This window comes from Ctenopharyngodon idella, chromosome 22 (assembly GCF_019924925.1).
Source record: "Ctenopharyngodon idella isolate HZGC_01 chromosome 22, HZGC01, whole genome shotgun sequence".
In the NCBI taxonomy this organism is placed as follows: domain Eukaryota; kingdom Metazoa; phylum Chordata; class Actinopteri; order Cypriniformes; family Xenocyprididae; genus Ctenopharyngodon; species Ctenopharyngodon idella.
This window is the reverse complement of record NC_067241.1, coordinates 15,462,725-15,482,815: the sequence shown is the minus strand read 5'-3', so window position 1 is coordinate 15,482,815 and position 20,091 is coordinate 15,462,725. Positions and strand designations below refer to the sequence as shown.

At 34.9% G+C, this 20,091-nt stretch overlaps 1 protein-coding gene across 1 annotated transcript in view; it reads left to right on the top strand.

Moving 5' to 3' along the window:
• LOC127505084 (beta-catenin-like protein 1) overlaps positions 1–20,091 on the top strand; it is a 46,696-nt gene that overhangs the window by 13,406 nt on the left and 13,199 nt on the right. The window contains exons 9-13 of the mRNA XM_051880371.1: positions 379–437; positions 1,070–1,218; positions 2,168–2,349; positions 13,180–13,277; positions 15,562–15,642. Coding sequence (XP_051736331.1) covers positions 379–437; positions 1,070–1,218; positions 2,168–2,349; positions 13,180–13,277; positions 15,562–15,642 — 569 coding nt within the window. The remainder of the gene's footprint in view (positions 1–378; positions 438–1,069; positions 1,219–2,167; positions 2,350–13,179; positions 13,278–15,561; positions 15,643–20,091) is intronic.

Here is a 20,091-nt window from a genome sequence, read left to right as displayed (position 1 = left end):
CACAAAATCCAGAAAGATAAAAACGGACAAAAATGGCTGAAAACATAAAACACATTATATAGGGCCTTATTATTGTTACATTTTTATGAATTCAACTGATTAGACATGCTTTTTGATTATAATTTAATTAAACCATTAAAACAGAATCCTTATGCTGTGATATATGGCTTTGGTAGTACAGCACTTGTTCATTGTGTGTGTTGTTTTGTATTCATGTGCAGTGCTGTGTGATTTACCTGAGTTTATCACATGCACATCTCTCTCTGTCTTTTCTAAGGTTTATTAGCACACTGAACTAACATTCATCATCTCTTCTCTTTATGTCTGTCTCTCTTTAATTTCTTCCCTCCCTCTTCTATCTATTTCTCTCTCTCTCAGAAACAAGGGAGCTGTTGGGAGAAATGGATGGTATTGATGTACTACTGCAGCAGCTTTCAGTAAGACACTGTCTCTCTTCAAACCAGCTGCTGTCTGAAATCACAGTGTGAAACTCTTTAGAGATCATCATGACCCAGAACATACGGGCAGCTTCATTCATTGTGCTCCACGCTGCTGTTTGCTGGTTTAACAATCGTTTTAAAATCCCTTTGATTACGCTTTCATGTTGCACAACATGACCAGGCAGCGTTTAATCGCTTATTTGCAAATAATTTAAATGAAAATCTGTGTAATAAAATAAAGAGAGGGACCAAATAAGATGAATTGGTTTTTATTCATTATCATTTTTGCGCAGTTATTGATAATGCTTCATTTTCATGCCAATTAGGCACAATGTGCTCCTAAAATCCTAATAGTCATAAAAGGCTTAATTTTCTTCATGCTTTTTATTTATTTATTTATTTATTAGTTCTGGTCATGTTACTTGAATGAAGTCCTTTTTAGTAATTTTAGTGAATTCTTAAATTTTGGATGGTTAATTAATAAATTAATGAATATAATAATAATGTGTGTGTGTGTGTGTGTATATATATATATATATATATATATATATATTTATTATATTTATTTTTAAAACTGATGCCCCAGACATTTTTTTGTGCGATTCATCCTATTAATGTTCTCCTCACAGGTGTTTAAACGTCATAATCCAGCAACGCCGGAGGAACAGGAAATGATGGAGAACCTGTTTGATGCCCTCTGTTCCTGCCTCATGCTTCCAGCCAATCGTGATCGTTTCCTCAGGGGGGAGGGGCTTCAGCTCATGAACCTCATGCTCAGGTCTGTCTCTGATTGATAGCAGGAGTTTATGCTCCCTTAGTTAATGATTTTCAGTATTCACTACTCATGTTTGTTTTATCTTTTTAATTAATTTTTATTTTATCATTTTGTTTTATTTATTTTTTTAATTTAATTTTATTATTTTATATTTTCTTTGTTTGTCCTTTCTCTCCCTCTCTCTGCCACTCTATTTTTCTCCTTGACATGTGAAATATTTTCCTGCGGCGTTGATAAACTGTTGTTTGTCATTGTCGGATGAAGGAAGTGCCAGTATGATGGACAGCTACATTTCCCTTGAGCGAGGCCATGATAGTCAGCTTCCGTCTGTACAGAAGCTGTTTCAGCGTCTGACATGCGGATTATGTCCGTTTCTTGTTTTATTTACATCTTCAGCAAATTTATAAAACAGTTCCTAGACTTTCAGAACAACACATGAATATGTAAAATGAAATTGGACTCTTGAGAAGAAAGACAAAGGCTTTGAATGAACATCAGTTTTCTTTTTCCAAAACAAATAGAAATTAGTTCTGCTTGTGTTTCTTGAATGAAGTCTTGAAACACTTACTTTATCACTGCTTTTATTTTATAGATGTATATATTATTTAAAACCTGTAAATACATATATTTTCTTCATTAGTTTATGTATCATATAATTGTTTATTTTATTAGTTTGTAATAAAAATGTATGCAATATAATATAATTATATTAGTGCTGTCAAATCGATTAATCGCAATTAATCACATCTTACAATGCTGTCACTCATTTTTGTGCCAATTAATTACTGCTCTGATTTCTAAAAATGGCAAATTTTGTCCTTTAAATGACTTGTAAGTAATTAATTTCTTCTTGTTAGTAGTTTTAATTTAGCTAACTACTTACAGTTTAGTTTTAGACTATAGTTCTTTGAGAGTGTGTCAATGAAATATCTCCCATTGTGTGTCTGTGCAGGGAGAAGAAAATGTCTCGTGTCAGTGCGCTGAAGGTTCTGGATTACGGGATGATCGGTCCAGAGGGTTCGGATAACTGTCACAAGTTTGTGGACATCCTGGGCCTCCGGACCATATTCCCTCTGTTCATGAAGACTCCCAAGAAGATGAAGAAAGTCGGAATATCGGACAAGGAGCATGAAGGTTTGTAGAACTGCCTCTTTCTCTGTTGTAGTTCTGTTTTGCTTCCTATTTAATTTCTTTCTCACCAGTTTTATTCTTTTTAAAATGGATTTAGTGTGGTGGAGTTGCTCAATTAGTGGGAGAAACACACACACAGAGGCATTGTAATATGACGGCGAGTTCACAGTAATATCTTTTTCGCAGCTATTATTTACAGTTCAGCCGGCGGTTTATTCCACGGGGAGTAAACTCTGCGGCTGCTGCTCTTATTGTTTTGCCACGGCGATTCAAATAAGCTCCTCATACTGTTCTTAATGGTTATTAGAGACCTGCAATGAGAGTGAGAGAGAATGCGTCCCACTTTACCTTATTCTACTGTAATTTTGAGCGTTTGCACACTAGAGTGAGCTCTGGTAGAGCGTTTGACGGATATGAGTGTGTAAGAGTGTTTCGAGGGTGTGGAAAGAGCCATGTTTCAAATCAAGCTGAAATGGACCTTATTAAGGATAGATGGGATATTTAATTTGAATGCAGACAATGTATTTCAGAGTTTGTTGGAAGGTTTTACAGTTTTGTAAGCTGTAGTAGCCGGTACGGCAATATAAGGACATACTGCCACATTATAAAAATGCGCCTTAAAGGGTTAGTTCACCCAAAAATCAAAATTTTGTCATTAATTACTCATGCTCATGTCGTTCCACACCCATAAGACCTTCATTCATCTTCAGAACACAAATTAAGATATTTTTGATGAAATCCGAGAGGTATATGACTTGTCCATAGACAGCAATATAATCACCACTTTCAAGGTCCAGAAAGGTACTAAAGACATCGTTAAAACAGTCATGTGACTGCAGTGGTTCAACTTTAATGTTCTGAAGCGACGAGGATACTTTTTGTGCCCAAAAATAATGACTTAAAATAATGATTTTCTTTATGCCCAATATAATTCACATTACTTTCTTTTGGGAAGAAATATGATTTGGAATTTTAGGATGAAATATGACTTCGACATTTCTTCCCATCAGATTTGCCCTCTAGTCATACTATTTTTAACACACTGTGATTTGAGACCCATTAGCTCTAATCTTGCATACTATTTCAGACGGATAGTATCAGAAATGTTGAGGGATGTTGCTGTAAGATCTCTGTTCACCTGAGCTGGTTAGTGCTGTGAGTCTTCATCTGTTGACAGAGTTTAACTCTCAGATGCCGTTCAGCCAAGCAAGGACAGATTGGAAATTCATCTGCACAAAGAGGCAGAATAAATTAACCTGTGGCCCCAGGTATCTTACATAGGAAGTGCAAGAATATAAGACAAGTTACTTTTAGACAGCTTATATGTCTAAAATTTAAGATATTTTTAGATTATTAAGTTTGTTAAAATTACTTGTGGTGCTTTAGTAAGTCTGGCTTTAGCATTAAATGTGTGCCCTAAAACAGGATATATTATATAAAAGGTAAAGGATGTTTCCCAATTTTAAATATTTATCATTGTAGCATTTGTTCCAATTACTTAAAGGACCTATTATGCCCCTTTTCACAAGATGTAATATACTCTAAGTCTCTGGTGTCCCCAGAATGTGTCTGTGAAGTTTCAGCTCAAAATACCCCACAGATCATTTATTATAGCTTGTCAAATTTGCCCCTATTTGGATGTGAGCAAAAACACGCCATTTTTGTGCGTGTCCCTTTAAATGCAAATGAGCTGCTGCTTCCGACCCCCTTTCCAGAAGAGGGCGGAGCTTTAACAGCTTGCGCTTCGGTTGCTCAACAACAACAAAGCTGGAGAATCTCACGCAGCTAAAATGAGGATTGTCAGTAACGGTGTTCAGCCTTACATTGTTCAAACCGGAGTCGACACTGATGGAGAGACTCAGGAAGAAGTTAAAACTTTTAGAATGAAACTGGACGTTTCTGAATGGTTAGTGGATAAATTTATGTAGTTGCTGTGGAGTTGATTCAACTCATCGACTAGCATGTGCCGTCATGTTAATCTTTTGTGCAAATCCAGCGTTGAATTGACCCTCGTTTGTGAAGCAGTCCGGCGTAAAATTATGGCATGGTAACAACACTCTACTACAACAACTCTAACTCTTCTCTAAAGCAGCCCAACATGGCCTCGCCCCCTTTGTTGCATATTCTCGGGGGCGGGGTTTATGATGTCACTAACCCGAGAAGACGCTCGTTGTAGTCCCTATCAGCCATTTGTTGTAGTCCTTAAAAAGCGATTTCTGTAAAAGAAGTCATGCAAATCTCATCGTATCTCTGTTGCAAAATTAATTATTAGCTAAATTTGCATATTTTATGCATGCAACAATATATTTGCATATGTTCTGGCTTAGCAGATTTGTCCTCAACAGAAAGTCCTTATCCTTGAAAATGAAAACATTTGTGCACATTTTTATTTTTCATAAATTGGTTTGTTTGTCTGTTGCTTCAGTCGTATTGTGACGTGATCATGTGAAATATGGTTGGTGTGAGATTACACTGCCATCAATCAGCTGTTAGCGTCTTAATTCTTGACGTCCGTTCAGAGACAAAAGGTGCTTATGAAGACGCAGCCCCATCAAACTGATTAATTAATTATCAGCTTTGACGACGGAGAGTTTGAGTAATTAAACAGCTAAGCTCTTACAGCCCATCCAGAAACTTCAGACTGATCCCTGTAAAACTCCCTCTGAAACGTATTCGACTCCATGACGAGGGACCACAAGCATTCGTAATTAGCTGATTAGAAAACGCGCTTTCCATTTGCAAGCAGAGAAGAAAGATTTACCAAGGAGAAATAATGTGTTCTGCCACATTTCATTGTGTGCGCTAAGTCTTTTATTGATGGATAATGGTTTAAAAGAAATGAGAAGAACAACAATAAAAAAGTTACATTAAAACTTCTGCGCCGTTAATCACCAAACAAATTTACAGCATCCTCCTTTTGTGTGAGGAACTTAAATGGACCGTCCGCAGGTAAACAATCCTGACAGGCACAAAGAAAAGAGACGACGTTAATCTTCAGCTCGAGCACAGCCGCGTGAAAAGAAGTTTGGCCGCTTTCTCCTCACAAGAGCTGTTTCGGTGGAATAATTACATGTCGTTGAGCTGAGAAGCGGAAGAATTGAGAAATTGTCAGGATGTGTTTTAGCTAATGATGTGTTAGGAATGAAATAAGAGTCGTGACATGCTGAACGTCTGTCTCTCAGTCGCAGTGAACTTTGAACTCCGCTGCCAATTTAAACTTCCACTGTTACAAACTTCTTGAATGCGGTTTGGCCGTTTTCTTTAGAGAGAGAAGAGTGTGTGTCTGTGTGTGTGTGTGTCGTTGGGACTCTGGGAAATTGCTCTGAAGTAGATGAAGATTTGGGTTTGGTCCTGCCGCAGGGATAAAGGTCACATCAGTGTCGCTCCAGGTTCTGGAAGATGAACATCCTCAGGATACAACAGACTAAAGTCAAGACTAGCCGACAGGGACTCATAATTCTGCATAATTCTGACCACTGTCATTGAGATACTGTAATAATACTTTGAATTAGTTTTTATTTTCACATTTCAAAGTTTTTACATTTTTGGTTTTTCAAGAAACTAAATTTTTCTTGTGGTTTTAGTGGATTTTAGTTTTTAATATAGTTTTTTAATAGTGTTTTTGTTTTAATTTCAGCCATTTTGGTAACACTTTACAATAAGGTTCATTAGTTAAACATTAATATATTAACTAACATGAACTAACCATGAACAATACATTTGTTACAGTATTTATTCATCTTTGTTAACGTTAGTTAATAAAAATACTGCCGTTCATTGTTTGTTCATGTTAGTTCACAGTGCATTAACTAATGTTAACAAATACAACTTTTGATTTAAATAATGTATTAGTAAATGTAGAAATTAACATTAACTAAGATTAATAAATGCTGTAGAAGTATTGTTAATTCTTAGTTCATGTTAACCAAAGTAGTTAACTAATGAAACCTCCATTGTAAATTGTTACTATTATTTTAGTACATTGTTAATGAAAATGAGAAATAAAAATAAAATAAAGGTTTTTTTTTGTTGTTTTTTTTATTTCAGTTAACTTTTATGTCAAGCAACTTGACAAATGTTTATGTCTTTAGTTTTACTGGATAATTCTGAAATTTTAGTATTATTGAGGTACTATTATAGTTTAGTAATATGGTAACACTTTAGTATAGGCAACACATATAAACTATTAACTACGTCTTTTCCCACAATAAACTCCTAATTTACTGCTTATTAATAGTTAGTAAGGTAGTTGTTAAGTTTAGGTATTGGGTAGGATTAAGTATGTAGAATAAGGTCATGCAGAATAAGGCATTAATATGTGCTTATTAATTACTAATAAAAAAACAATATTGTAGTAATATGTATGCTAATAAGCAACTAGTTAAAAGACCCTAAAATAAAGTGTTACCGGTAATATTTTTTTTTTTTTTTTTTTAATAGTTTTTATTGTTATATTTTCTTTTTCCGTTTTAATATTAGGCATAGTTTGAGGGTTTTTTTTTGTCATTTTTATACATTTTTTTTTTTTTTTTTTTATAATTTTTTAGTTTTATTTTAGTACATCAAGTTAAACTAAATAAAAATGTGAAATGTTAGCTTGGCAACTAGCTTAAACTTAAATAAAATAAGTTTGTTTTTTATATTTTATTTCAGTTAACTTATGTCAAGCAACTAAACTAATTTTTATGGTTTTAGTTTTGCTGGATAATTCTGTAATATTAGTATTATTGAGAAACCATATAGTTTAGTAATATTTTGAATTAGTTTTTATTTCTATATTTTCTGTTTCCGTTTTAATATTAGGTATAGTTTTAGTCATTTTCGTTGTTGTTGTTTTTTTGTTGTCATTTTTTTTTTTTTTTTTTTTTTTTTTAAAGGTGCAGTGTGTAAATTTGGGAGGATCTGTTGACAGAAATGCAATATAATATCCATAACTATGTTTTCAGTGGTGCATAAAGACCTTACATAATGAACCGTTAGAATGAGCCATTTCTATCTCATACTCCGCGGGTCCCCTTACATGTTAAGTCGCCATTTTGCGCCGGCATGTTTCTACAGTAGCCCTAAATGGACAAACTGCTCTACAGAGTGCGTTTGCTTGACTGGCTACTCTCTGCTGTCTCAGATGACGACATCTTTGTCCTGTGTCAGCCACCGTAGCTTCTCTATATTGCAATTCGCAAAATTTACACACTGCACCTTTAATGTGTCTACATAGTTTTTAATTTTTATTTTTTTGTTTTATTTTAGTACATCAAGTTAAACTAAATAAAAATATAAAATGTTGCCTAGGCAACTTGCTGAAATAAAATAAGTTTGTTTTTTATATTTTATTTTATTTCAGTCGAGCAATTAAAACTGATTTATGGTTTTAGTTTTACTGGATAATTCTGAACTTTTACTATTATCGAGATACTATTATAGTTTTTATTAATGTTTTAAATTTGGTTTTTATTTGTATATTTACAGTTTTTGTTTTAATATTAGGTTTTTTGGTCTTTTTTTTATAGTAAATTTTTTATTACAGTTGTACTTTATTTTAGTAAATTGAGTTAAACTAAATGAAAATGAGTTTTCTTCATCTAAACACTAGTCGCGTGGCTGTCGCTCTGTCTGGCTGATTATTTATTAGTCTTTATCGGGTCATTTTAGACTAAATTACTAGAGTGGTTTGTCCAAATGTCTCCCGTTACAGAGGATAATGATTCTTTGGAGAGATGTAAGACAACGTTTGAGACAAACCCATTTGCTTTGACGTCTCAGCGCCAACTCAAAATTGGCCAAATGTGAACCGAACAAATGGCGGGGGGGAGCAGCAGCAGTTCATTTATTTCTAATGATTGTCTTTTAACTGCTTTTTAATCTCTACCGGACACGTAATAATTGCGGGAAGTGCTGGAATTGCTGTGCTAAATTGGATCAAAAGCGTTGGTGTAATTGCGCTGATCTCCAGAGCTCTGTTAATTCTCCCGTTTGAAATGAAACTTGGAATCGGATCATTGTTCTGCCGTTCTCAGAGGTTTCGCTAATGGATTCATTATTGAAAATTAGCTGTTCTTTTGCTGCAGATTCGTATGTTGATAATGTGATAATCCGCTTTGTTTGGAGGGATTTTCTTGAACTGTAACAAAACACCTTTGTCTTCTCTCTGCAGAAAGAGCGCACATGCTTTGGTGGAGAAACATTACGTGCTGCCACATATATTTATCTTTCATTCAAATGTCTTTCAACTTGTATACTGTCTCTTCATGTGGCGTTTCATAAGGCATGATGTAAAATGTAAATATGTGAGTAATATTTTCTGCTGGGTGTTTGGCAGCGGTTTTGAAATCCCAGGTCAGATTTTAAAGGGATTTTTCGCAAACAAATTTCATCCTCATGTTGTTGCAAACCGGTATGACTTTCTTTTTCCCTGTGAACGACTACTGAGTTTATCAAGCTCCAGAAAGGACAACAACAAAACAAAACAAAACCAATGTTGGAGCACAGTAAACACTGTTCTTGTGCACTGTTTCACATCTTCATCTATATTATATGAGAGAAACACTGATATTTCTCAGAATTTTCCCTTCTGCCGTTGCTCTCAAATCAAAAATGGTGTCATGGAGAGCCAGTGTTTAATGTTAATGGTGACAATGTGACATTTTCTAATCCATTTAAGCTTTGGCAGAGAGTAATATCACTGAATAAAGACTTTAAATTTCAGTCTGTTCCTCGTACAAAGCTTATGTATAATTTCCAAAGGTTTGGAATATTTTATAAAAATTTAGAAAATATTAATCTTCATTTTTTTTTTTTGTGAATTATTCTTTTAAAAACGTCTACTCAAAATCATGTGATCATAAATGACAAAATTACTGTATGTACGTGTGTATGCTATTATGTTAGATGCGATTTAATATATATACTTTTATAAATATACTTTATAAAATTTGTAGAAGTATTTTTATAATATATAAATTCTGTAAAATTAATAAATTTAAAAAATATAAAAATTGTGTATGATTAATAAAAACATTTATTATATTTTTATAAATTAAATGTATAAATGTATATTATATATGTATGTCATATTTTGAAATTAAATATATATAAATAACTTATTAATATATTAATTGTTTTTAATATATATTTTTAAATTTAATTTATTTTAATTAAATTATTGTGTATAATTAATAAAAACACATATTTAATTATATACATGTTTAGAAATTATTACATTTATAAAAGTATTTTCAATTATTATATATACATCATAATTTGAAATTATATATAAATATTTTATTAATTATATTTTTAAATACATTTTTCAAATTATTTTAAATGTATTTTTATTTATAAATTATTTTTTGTATTATGTATAATTAATAAAAACACATTTATTAATTATACACGTTATAAATTATTATAAAAGTATTTTCAATTATATATACCCGTGTGTGTGTGTGTATATATAAATATATAAATAAATATATAAATATCAAATTAAATTAAATGTATATAAATAATTTATTAATTATATTGTTTTTAAATTTAATTTATTTGTAATTTATTTATTTAATAATTAATTAATTAATTAATTTTTATTTATTTATTTATTGTTTTTTTTTTTTTTTAAATGGGTACTCTGTTTGGTGCCTTATTACAAATGATAGAAAATCACTTTACGGTGTATTAATTTTTAATTATAAAAATGTTAACATCTTTCATATTGCATTTCACATTATATTACAAGCTAAAAATGGTCAAATTACACTTTTTTTCCCCATTCTTTGTATTTTCATTGATTCTTCTATTCTGCTAAGGGCCTTTCATGAAGGGACTCTATTGCTCATTTGTTTGTCCCACATAGAGTACCGCCCCCTACTGGACGCGCCGCCGCATTCTCGTCCTGCCAGCCAATGGCCATTCTCCCTGTTGCCACGACGACCTGGAGTGATGTAGTTGGTTAGCCGAGTCTTCTTTCCTGTGTGTAATGATGACAAAAGCTTTCCCGAGGCAGAGCTGGGAGATAACGCACTTATCTCAGACCTCTAGCCTGCACCTCTCTGCTCTCATCCGCTCCCTGTGGCTGTATTCCTCACCCCAGACAGTTTATTCCGCCGCTAATAACGTTCACTTTTTTCTCTCCATTCGCTCCTGGTGGCCGCGAGTCGCCTTGAAGACCCGCGACATCGCAGTGCTGACCGAGCGTTTCCTCTCTCCGTCTGTTGATTAATGCGTCTCCTTCGTTTACCCGCGGCATTAGAATGCATGTGTTGGTTAAGAGATGCACACGGACTGATGTTTAAACTCACGCCGTCTCATTTGTATTCAGCGGCAGTGAAGGCCAAGGCCAAATTAAATAGTTTTATCAAGGCCGTCTGATTATATGCTGTGAGTGTTTGTGCGAGATGGTGTTTAAATATTGATTTTTAACCTGATGAAGAACCAGGCTCATGGACGTGCCGGTTTAGAAGACGTTACATCTTTTTACTGTATAACCTCCTGATGCAGGGGTTTTGAAGTGTGTTGCTACAGTAATTGAAGTTCAAATATCCTAGAAGAGCATTAGCATTAATAATCTGCCCCAATAAACCATAAATAAGTAAAATCTCAATAAAACAGTCAGATTGTGATGCGATTTATTATTCCCTGCTACATGAATTAACATATTCAACTCAGATTTTCTCTTGTAATTCTTTGTTGATTTGCTTTTTCATTTTTTTTTTCTTTTCTTTTTTTTTTTGCATTGTCACTCTTTTGTTTGCTTTTTTTGTTTTTCTGGTTTTTCTATAGTTATTTTTCTTTATTTGTGTCGCAGCTCGCCCATGTTTGTTGATTTGTTCTTCATTATTTTGTTCGCTTTTGTTCGCTCTCCTTTTTTTTGTTTGGTTCGTGCTTTTGTTCGCGCACGTTTGTTTTCAAAAGCGAAAAAATGAAAAAAATAAACATTCGCTGTCATATGCATTACCATGCATTACATTTACTTGTAATTCTTAGTTGGTTGGCTTTTTTGCATTGTTTTTTGTTCTCTTTTTTTGTTTGCTGGTTTTTCTTTCATTTTTTTTTCTTTCTTGGTTCTTCGCGTCACCCATGTTTGGTTTGTTCTTTGTTATTTTATTCGTTAGTTTTATCCTTTGCTTTTGTTTGTTCTCTTTTTTTTTTTTTCGGTTCGCGCTTTCGTTCGTTCTCGTTCATTTTCACTCACTGTTTTTTGCAGTGAAAGAACTAACAAACGAAATATGAAAAACATTCGCTGTCATATGCATTAACAAACTTAACTCAAATTTTCCCATTTGCTTTTTAATTTGCTGGCTTTTTTTGTTCCCTTATTTTTGGTTGCTGGTTTTTCTATCATAATTTATTTCTTGGTTCTTTGCATCACCCATGTTTGTTGATTTGTTCGTTATTTTGGTCGCTAGTTTTATCTCTAGTTTTTTTTTTTTTAGCTCTACTTTTTGTTTGTTTGTTCCTTTTTGTTATTTCACACTTATATTCACTCTCTTTCATTTTCATCCATTATTTTTTTTCAGTGAAGAAACTAACAAACATAAAAATGAGGAAAAGAACATGAACAGTTTACATTAGGGTTTTGTTTATCAACATTAGTTAACTACATTAATTAACATGAACTAAAAATGAGCAATACTTCTACAAATTATTATATTTATTATGCATTATACCGTCTCATCACCTGTAACACTGTTTTGGTCAGGTTTGTGTTAATATAATGCATATTTCAGCTCTCCTCAAGCTGTTTTCATATCAAATTATCAGCCATCAAATTATTGTGGGATGGGCTTTAAAGGAATAGTTCACCTAAAAAGTAAAATTGTCTTTTTTTTTTTCTTTTTTTTTTCTCTGAATACATTATTTTTTGTCTATACAAAGAAAGTCAATGGGGTCCACAGTTTTGTCGTTAACTTCAAAATATGTATTTTTTGTGTTTATCAGAAGAAAGTCTTACAGGTTTGTGTTTTTGAGTGATCAATCCCTTCAACATGTTGACGTTTCTTTCTTTTAAAGTGCCCGAGTCTTGTGTGATGGACTCTTTCTTACAGTAAATTTTGCTTGTTCCTGCTTGTTCCTTCGCTCTGCTCTAACGCTTCTTCATTAGTGTGTTTTTATAGGCGACAGCAGCGAGCAAAGACTTTCATGCACTTCACTCCACGTTCATTAAAGCTTTTAGTGCAGTCTCGTATTTTCCATTTGCAGCAGTTATCTAAGGCAGTCACAGACTCGCTCGCCAATATTTGTGCAATTTCTACTTTTATGTCTAAGTAAATTACAACTTTTGACTCTGTGTTGATACTTTTATGTTAAATGGATAAAAAAGCAGTAAGACAAAAATAAGACATGTTTGTATATTTCTGTGCAACATGTTTAAATCAATAGTTTTTCCATGTCTTTTACACTGATAATAATCATAAATGTTTCTTGAGCAGCAAATCATCATATTAGAATGATTTCTGAAGGATTATGTGACACTGAAGACTGGAGTAATGATGCTGAAAATTCAGCTTTGATCACAGGAATAAATTACATTTTAACATATATTCACATAGAAAACAGCCATTTTAAATTGTAATAATTTTTCACATTTTTTACTGTATTTTGAGCGGAAATCAGCTGGAATCACTCTGACAGCTACAAGAGAAAGTTTGAAAGATACTTTTAAAAACGCAGGAGAACTGAGGATGTCTAATCTCTTTGTTGTTTTGCGGACAGTTTCATGTTCTTACTCTAGAAAAGCACATTGCCATTTGGCGGATGTCACCCTCTTTATTTAACGTGAATGGATGACACGATTGTGTTAAATCAAGACACTAAAGCCTTGTTTTCTTCTCCCAGAGCATGTGTGTTCCATCATCGCCTCCATGCTGAGGAACCTCAAAGGGCAGCAGAGAAGTCGTCTCCTCAGCAAGTTCACAGAGAACGACTGCGAGAAGGTAAAAATAAGACAGCTGACGGTACGGCTTTATTATCTTCTGCTTCTAAAAATGGCAGAGTGACGACAAAAGAGCGCTTGAGGAGAGTTCGCTGGCAGATGGGTTTAATGCTATCATAAAGATAATATAGAACATGCTGTGCTACTTACTGACACCATGAGCATAAAGTCAAATTCATGTAGAAACTAAACAAAACCATCTTGGTTATAAATATCAGTTATTACATTTGTTTATTGGTTATTATAAGAAAATTATTATAATTGTAATGTTAATCTCAACATTAAGATCAAAAGTTGTATCGGTTAACATTAGCTAATGCACTGTGAACTAACATGAACATTTTTATGAACATTAACAAATGTTTTAAAAATGTGTTGGTCATTGTTAGTTTTTGTTAATGCATTAACTAATGTTCACAAATGAGACCTTATTGTAAAAAGAAATGCTTTTTACTTAAAATGTAAATAATTGCAAATACACTTTAAACAAATTCTAAACCTTTAACTAGTTAAACAGTCATTTTTTCGCTTTTTCTTTCGTTTTTTCATTAATACTTTTGTTTGTTCCTTTTCAATAGTTGGTTCATTTATACTTTTTGTTTGTTGGCTTTTATTCGTTCTTTCAGTCGTTTGTTTGCTCTTTTGTTTCATTCATTGGTTTGCTTTTTTTTTTCGCTCTTGTTGGTTGGTTTTTGTTCATTTTCTTTTATTCTTTTGTTCGTTCATTGTTTTCTAGTCATTATTTTATTAATTATTTCAATCTATTGTTTATTTCTTTTTCGGTTTGTTCACCCAATTTCGTTTGTTCCTTTGTTTGTTCTTTCAGTTGGTGTTTTTTATTTTCTGCCGTTTTGTTTTGTTTGCTCTTGTTGGTTTTTTATTCATTTTTTCATTAATTCTTTCAGTCTATTTTTTTTTTGGTGTGTTCATTTATTTTATTTTTTTTCATTTGTCCTTTATTTCCTTGTTTTGTTTTGTTAATTCACCCGTTTTCGTTAATTCCTTTTGTTTTTCCATTTGTTCCTTATTTCCTTGTTTCCTTTTGTTTTGTTTAGCATTTTTTTATTTGTTCTTTCATTCGTTGCTCTTTATTTCCTTATGTTTTGTTTTGTTGTCATGCTCTTTTGTTTGCTGGTTTTTGTCTTTCATTTTGGCTTTTGTTTTGATTGTTTTGTCTTTCTTTATTATTTCTTTTGGTTTTCACCCTTTTTCGTTTATTCTTTTGTTAGTTTTTTCATTTGTCCTTTATTTTCTTGTGTTTTGTTTTGTTAGTTTGCTCACCTGTTTTCGTTTATTCCTTTTCTTTTTCCATTTGTTCCTTATTTCCATGTTTTGTTTTGTTGGGTTTCATTCTCTTTTGCTCATACTATATCTTAATATCGTTCATTGTTTTTTGTATTTTTTAGCACTTTTTATTTGTTCTTTTATTCATCATTCTTTATTTCCTTCTGTTTTGTTTTGTCATGTTGTTTTGTACGCTGGTCTCTTTCATTTTGTCTTTCATTTCGCTTGTTTTGTCTTTCTTTATTAATTTTTTAATTAATATTTTCAAACTATAATTTCTTTCTTTTTGGTTTGTTCACCTTTTTTCATTTATTCTTGGTTTTTTTTTCCCTTTCATTGGTCTTTATTTCCTTCAGTTTTGTTGTCATGCTGTTTTGTGCGCTCTTGTTAGTTGTTAGTTGTTTTTTGTTTTTCAGTTTGGCTCTTTTCTTTTATTTCACCTGTTTTGTTTGCTTTCTTTCTCCTTGTTTCGGTCAGTCGTGCATCAGTGTAATGTTTCATGCGTGTGTTGTTTGGACTGTGTTGATGCGGTTCGCTCCATCTTGTGTCGTACGTCTCCTTTAGTCTCGGTCGGGGGTCTCCATACATCACCTGGACGGACACGTGTGCTGTTATCGCTCAGCAGTCACTACTCTTAAAATAACCCTCACAGTCCTGCCGGGCCCTGTTTCATCACTCTGACAGGAGCAGTGCATTATTGGTAGTTTCACGAGCTAAAAGATTTCGGCCATATGGGCATCATCATGCCTCAGTTCTGTTTGTCTTCAGATTGTCACAGGAATCGCTAGAAAGAGGGTGACGAATGTCTCTTTTTGTCTTTAAATAACACAACCGCCATTCGTCTTGTGTGGGATTTCGTCGCCGCCACAGTTAAATATGAATATCATTTACGTAACGTGAATTTGGGTCCTAAAGCACATCTCTTCTTGCCAGCGGTGGTGTGTTCGTGTGGCGTTTCGGTGCATTTGTAACGTATGCTCACCCTCGCTCTCTTTCTGCAGGTTGACAGACTCATGGAGCTGCATTTTAAGTACCTGGAAGCCGTTCAGCTCGCAGACAAGAGGATCGAAGGAGAGAAGCACGTAAGATTCACGCACACACATTCGTGCTTGATTGGCAGTATCTCCTCTGCGAGGGCAGATCTGCGTGTGAAGATAAGAGCAGACCTACCAGACTCAAACGTCACTGTGGGATCTGCAGGTCGGACACTCGACACGCTTCTCTGTTAGTCCGCTCGCCTTTAGAGCCAAACGCTGTTAAACTTTTACACTGAGCACACATTCCCATCAGCCCTTGCAGGACCTAGAGTCTGTGTAGGCACACCTCAACAAACACCCAAACAAAAACCTCATCATCGGGTTGGTCTTGCTCCATCAAAATTGTTACATTGGAAACAGCTTGTGTTGGCATTAAGACTCAATCCAAATACTTCAAACTTGTTTTCAGACCCTGATGCTGCATGTTTGTTTGAGGGCAGATAACGTGGTAACAGTCAGTTACGTCATAATTCGACTCTCAAGTCAATGGAAATGCGAGAACCGCCATCATTTTGTGGATCCTGGATAACTATAAAGTTACCTTATATTACTTCTATTATTTCTTTTTCTTCATCATCTTCTTAACCCTTAAATGCATACCTTGAGTCTTTGGTGACCCGGGACGTCATTCACTACCCTCTTCCTCATTCTTTTTTAAAGTTAGACATCGATCTCCTTAGTATTCCTCAATCAATTCATTATAAACAATATAACAACAACAATATTTCCCCCTTTAATTTTTTTTGTAAAAATTGTATAGGGTCGCTCACGAACCGAGGTGTATAACTGAAAGTATATTTATTCTGCACAGCAATAATTTAATCTTTGATGACTGAATAAGTGAAATTCGCCTTTATTCCACAAGGTAGCAATGTCTGATACACGACGAAGTGACGTTTCACTCATAGTTACCGCAGGCAGAAAACAAAAGAATACACAAGTATCATCAGCAAACCTTGAAATGGCTCAGTGATTTACGCAATCAAATATTAGTGTCACTGTCACTTGATTGGTGGATCTGGTGAAGAAGCTGTCAGCGATCAAAATAATGATTTTGAAGATGTTGAAAATGATAGTTTTGTGGATATGTTTGAGATGGTGAATATGAGCCAGATGCTGAATGTACTGGGGAAATGAGCTCTGACGAGGACAGTGATGATAGAATAAAACATCTGCTCAAGCTGAACACTTCCAAGCTTCAAAAGATGCTTTATTTTATTCTTCTGTAATTGTAACTCTAATATCAGGAGAGTTTTATATTATCGCGACAGGTAGAGATCCATCTGTGTTAGATATAGTAGTAGAAAATTAAAATACAGTAGTCATATATAGATAAATATGACTACTGCATTTTAAAAAATTATCATTTATTTATTTATTGATTTATTATCTGTACACTGATGAGCCAAAACATTATGAGCAGTCACAGGTGAAGTGAATATTTGGATAATTTCCTAACAAGGCCACATATTAAGGTCTGGGTTGATTAGATTGTAAACAATCAGTTCTCATTAACAACGTGTTGGATGCAGGAGAAATGGGCAGGAATAAGGATCTGAGCGACTCCGACAAGGGCCAAATAGTTATGGCAAGGTGACTGGGTCAGAGTATCTCTGAAACGGTAAGGTTTGTGTGTTGCTCCCGGTCAGCAGTGGTGAGAATTTACCAACAGTGTCTGAGGAGGGACAAACCGCCCAAGGCTCATCGATGCACAAGGGCAACAAAGGCTAACCCGTCTGGTCTGAGCCAACAGAAGGTCTACTGTGGCTCAAGTCACACAAAATTTTAATAGTGGTTATGGGAGGAATGTGTCACATCTGCTGCGAATGGGGCTGTGTAGCTGCAGACCAATCACAGTGCCTATGATGACCCCTGTCCACCATCGAAAGCACCTACAATGGGCACGCAAGTGTCAGAACTGGACCTTTCTTTTACATCACATGGACGGCCGTGGACATGTGCGGAGTTTACCTGGAGAAGTGATGCACTGTGGGATGACAACGAGCTGGTGGAGGGAGTGTGATGCTCTGGCCAGTGTTCTCCTGGGAAACACTGGGTCCAGCCATTCATGTGGACGTCAACCTACCTAAAGATTGTTGCAGACCAGGTCCACCCTTTCATGACAATGGTGTTTCCTGTTGGAAGTGGCCTCTTTCAGCAGGATAATGCACACTGCACACATTGATCAGGAATGGTTTGAGGAACATAATGAAGAGTTCAAGGTGTTGCCCTGGCCTCCAAGTTTCCCAGATCTCAATCCAATTGAGCATCTGTGGGATGTGCTAAACCAACAAGTTTGATCCACGGCAGCTCCACCAAACAACCTACAGGACTTGAAAGATCTGCTGCTAATGTTTTGATGCCAGATACCACAGGAAACCTTCAGGGCTCTTGTAGAGTCCAGGCCTCGGTGGGTCGGCGCTGATTTAGCAGCACACAGAGGGCCAACAGCATATTAGGCATATTTCGCACCAGAGGAACCTTTTCATAGTTCCTAGAACTATTGGCTGAAGTACCCGGATTTTGCCGTGTTTGCACCGCAGGAACTAGGAATGATTTTAGTTCTAGGAACTCCTTTTGGGGGGACTAAATTAGCTCCTATTTCAGAGTAAGGTCTAAATCAGCACTATAGGAACTATCAGTGATGTAAGTGTGTGTTGATTGGTCAAACCCATGTCAAACACCGGCACCCGGCATTTTTAAAAAGCCATGTAAACATATTTACGAGCATGGAAAACAGCGATAACAGCATTTACCCGTTGTCTGCAGGGTTGTGTTCTTTTTTCCACTTTGATATGTAATACTGAAAGTTGTCATAGGAGATTTTGTCTCTTAGCTCCACTTTTTTGCTCTTGCTTTTATGCTTTTACATTCCATCTCCGTTATCACGAAACCCACGACACACAACAAACACAGCTCTGATCACGGCATCCTCCATCCACGTTTTTTAGCGTTTGTAAATTCCGCGCTTAAAGATGCTGCTGTCGGCTGATTCAGAGTTCCTATTCCCGGTGCGAATGCAACCAGGAACATGGCCCGGGGGAGAAAGTAGTTCTCGGGAATCTATCCTAGTGGCTAGTTCCTAGAACTACTCGGTGTGAAAGCCTATGTTTTGGCTAAACGGTGTATATATCTGGGGTTTTCTTTAAGCCAAAGTTTATGCAAAACGCTGAAACAAACCATGCTTAATCTTTTAGATTTGGGCTGTGCATTCTTTTTTAAAGTTATGATGTAACAATTAGTTTGTGATGTTTATTGCAAAGATTTGCATAATTACAAATATGATACTATTGCATATCATTTTAAAATAATCTATTATTATTATTAATACATTATTATTATTATTATTATTATTAAGAAGAAGAAAATGTAATGATATTAGTTATATATAATTATCAAAGTTTTTTTTATTTTTTTTTATTATATATAAAGTTGTGCAAATTTATTTGGCATGCGGTCACAGGTGTGTTTAAAGGCTTTTTACAGTAATTCTCCGTTATATAAGTTGTGGGGTTTCAGCCAGCATTAATTAGCGTGGAGATGATTAAAGGCAGATGTTAATTGATGATAATTGGCAGGTTGGGGTGATTATTCCACAGTGTGTAACTGGTCTGTGTGTTGTGTTAGTAGGTTAGGCTGTGCTGTGTGTGCGCATGTGTTTGATTATACTGTGTGTGTTGTGTGTGTTTGTGTGTGTGTGTGCGCGTGCGTGCGTGCTGGAGGATATTGGCGTGTGTATGTTGAGGATGTGAGCTGGGCACTGATGAGGACTCCTGCGGCTCGTGTCTCACTCTCATCCATCCTAATGTGTGTTTAAGACAGACATTCTGTTTTCAGGGATGCTTCAGGTTGGGCTTTCTAAACATTTAAGAGATATTGTGATTTTTAATTTATTAATTTTTTTTTAAAATATTAAATATCTTAAAATATCTTAAAAATGTTTAGATTTTAACCAACTAACCATTGTAGAGCAGATTACATCTGCAAAATTGACTTGGTATGGATTTTAATTGCGTCTTCAATAGCAAAATTGCTGTTAGAGTTGGTCGTGTTAATTCATTTTTGTGAAACGGTTCAATCTCTGCTTACACGAGTCGATTCAAATTGAAGATTTGTTTGCATCATCACTCAAACAGTTGCTTGTTGCTTCATTTTACATCACCAGCAAAATCATTGAGCGTTTTGTGAATGTTCAGTATGCTGCTCAGCTCTAGTTTCAGGTCTTTGTTGTGCAGGTGTGTCGATTTAAAACTGTCTCCTGTGTGTGTGTGTGTGTGTGTGTGTGTGTGTGTGTGTGTGTATGTGTGTAAGGTTTCCCATCCACCTTATCTGACTTTCTCTCCTCTGCGTCTTCTTCAGAGGCCTATAAATCGTCTCTCAGAAGCAGTGACAGGAATATGACTGTGGAAATGTCTGCTCGTGTTTCGCGCCTGTCGACTGAATGCACCAGCACTCCCTCCAGATGGAATAGCGTTCCCGGCTTTCTCCGAGTGC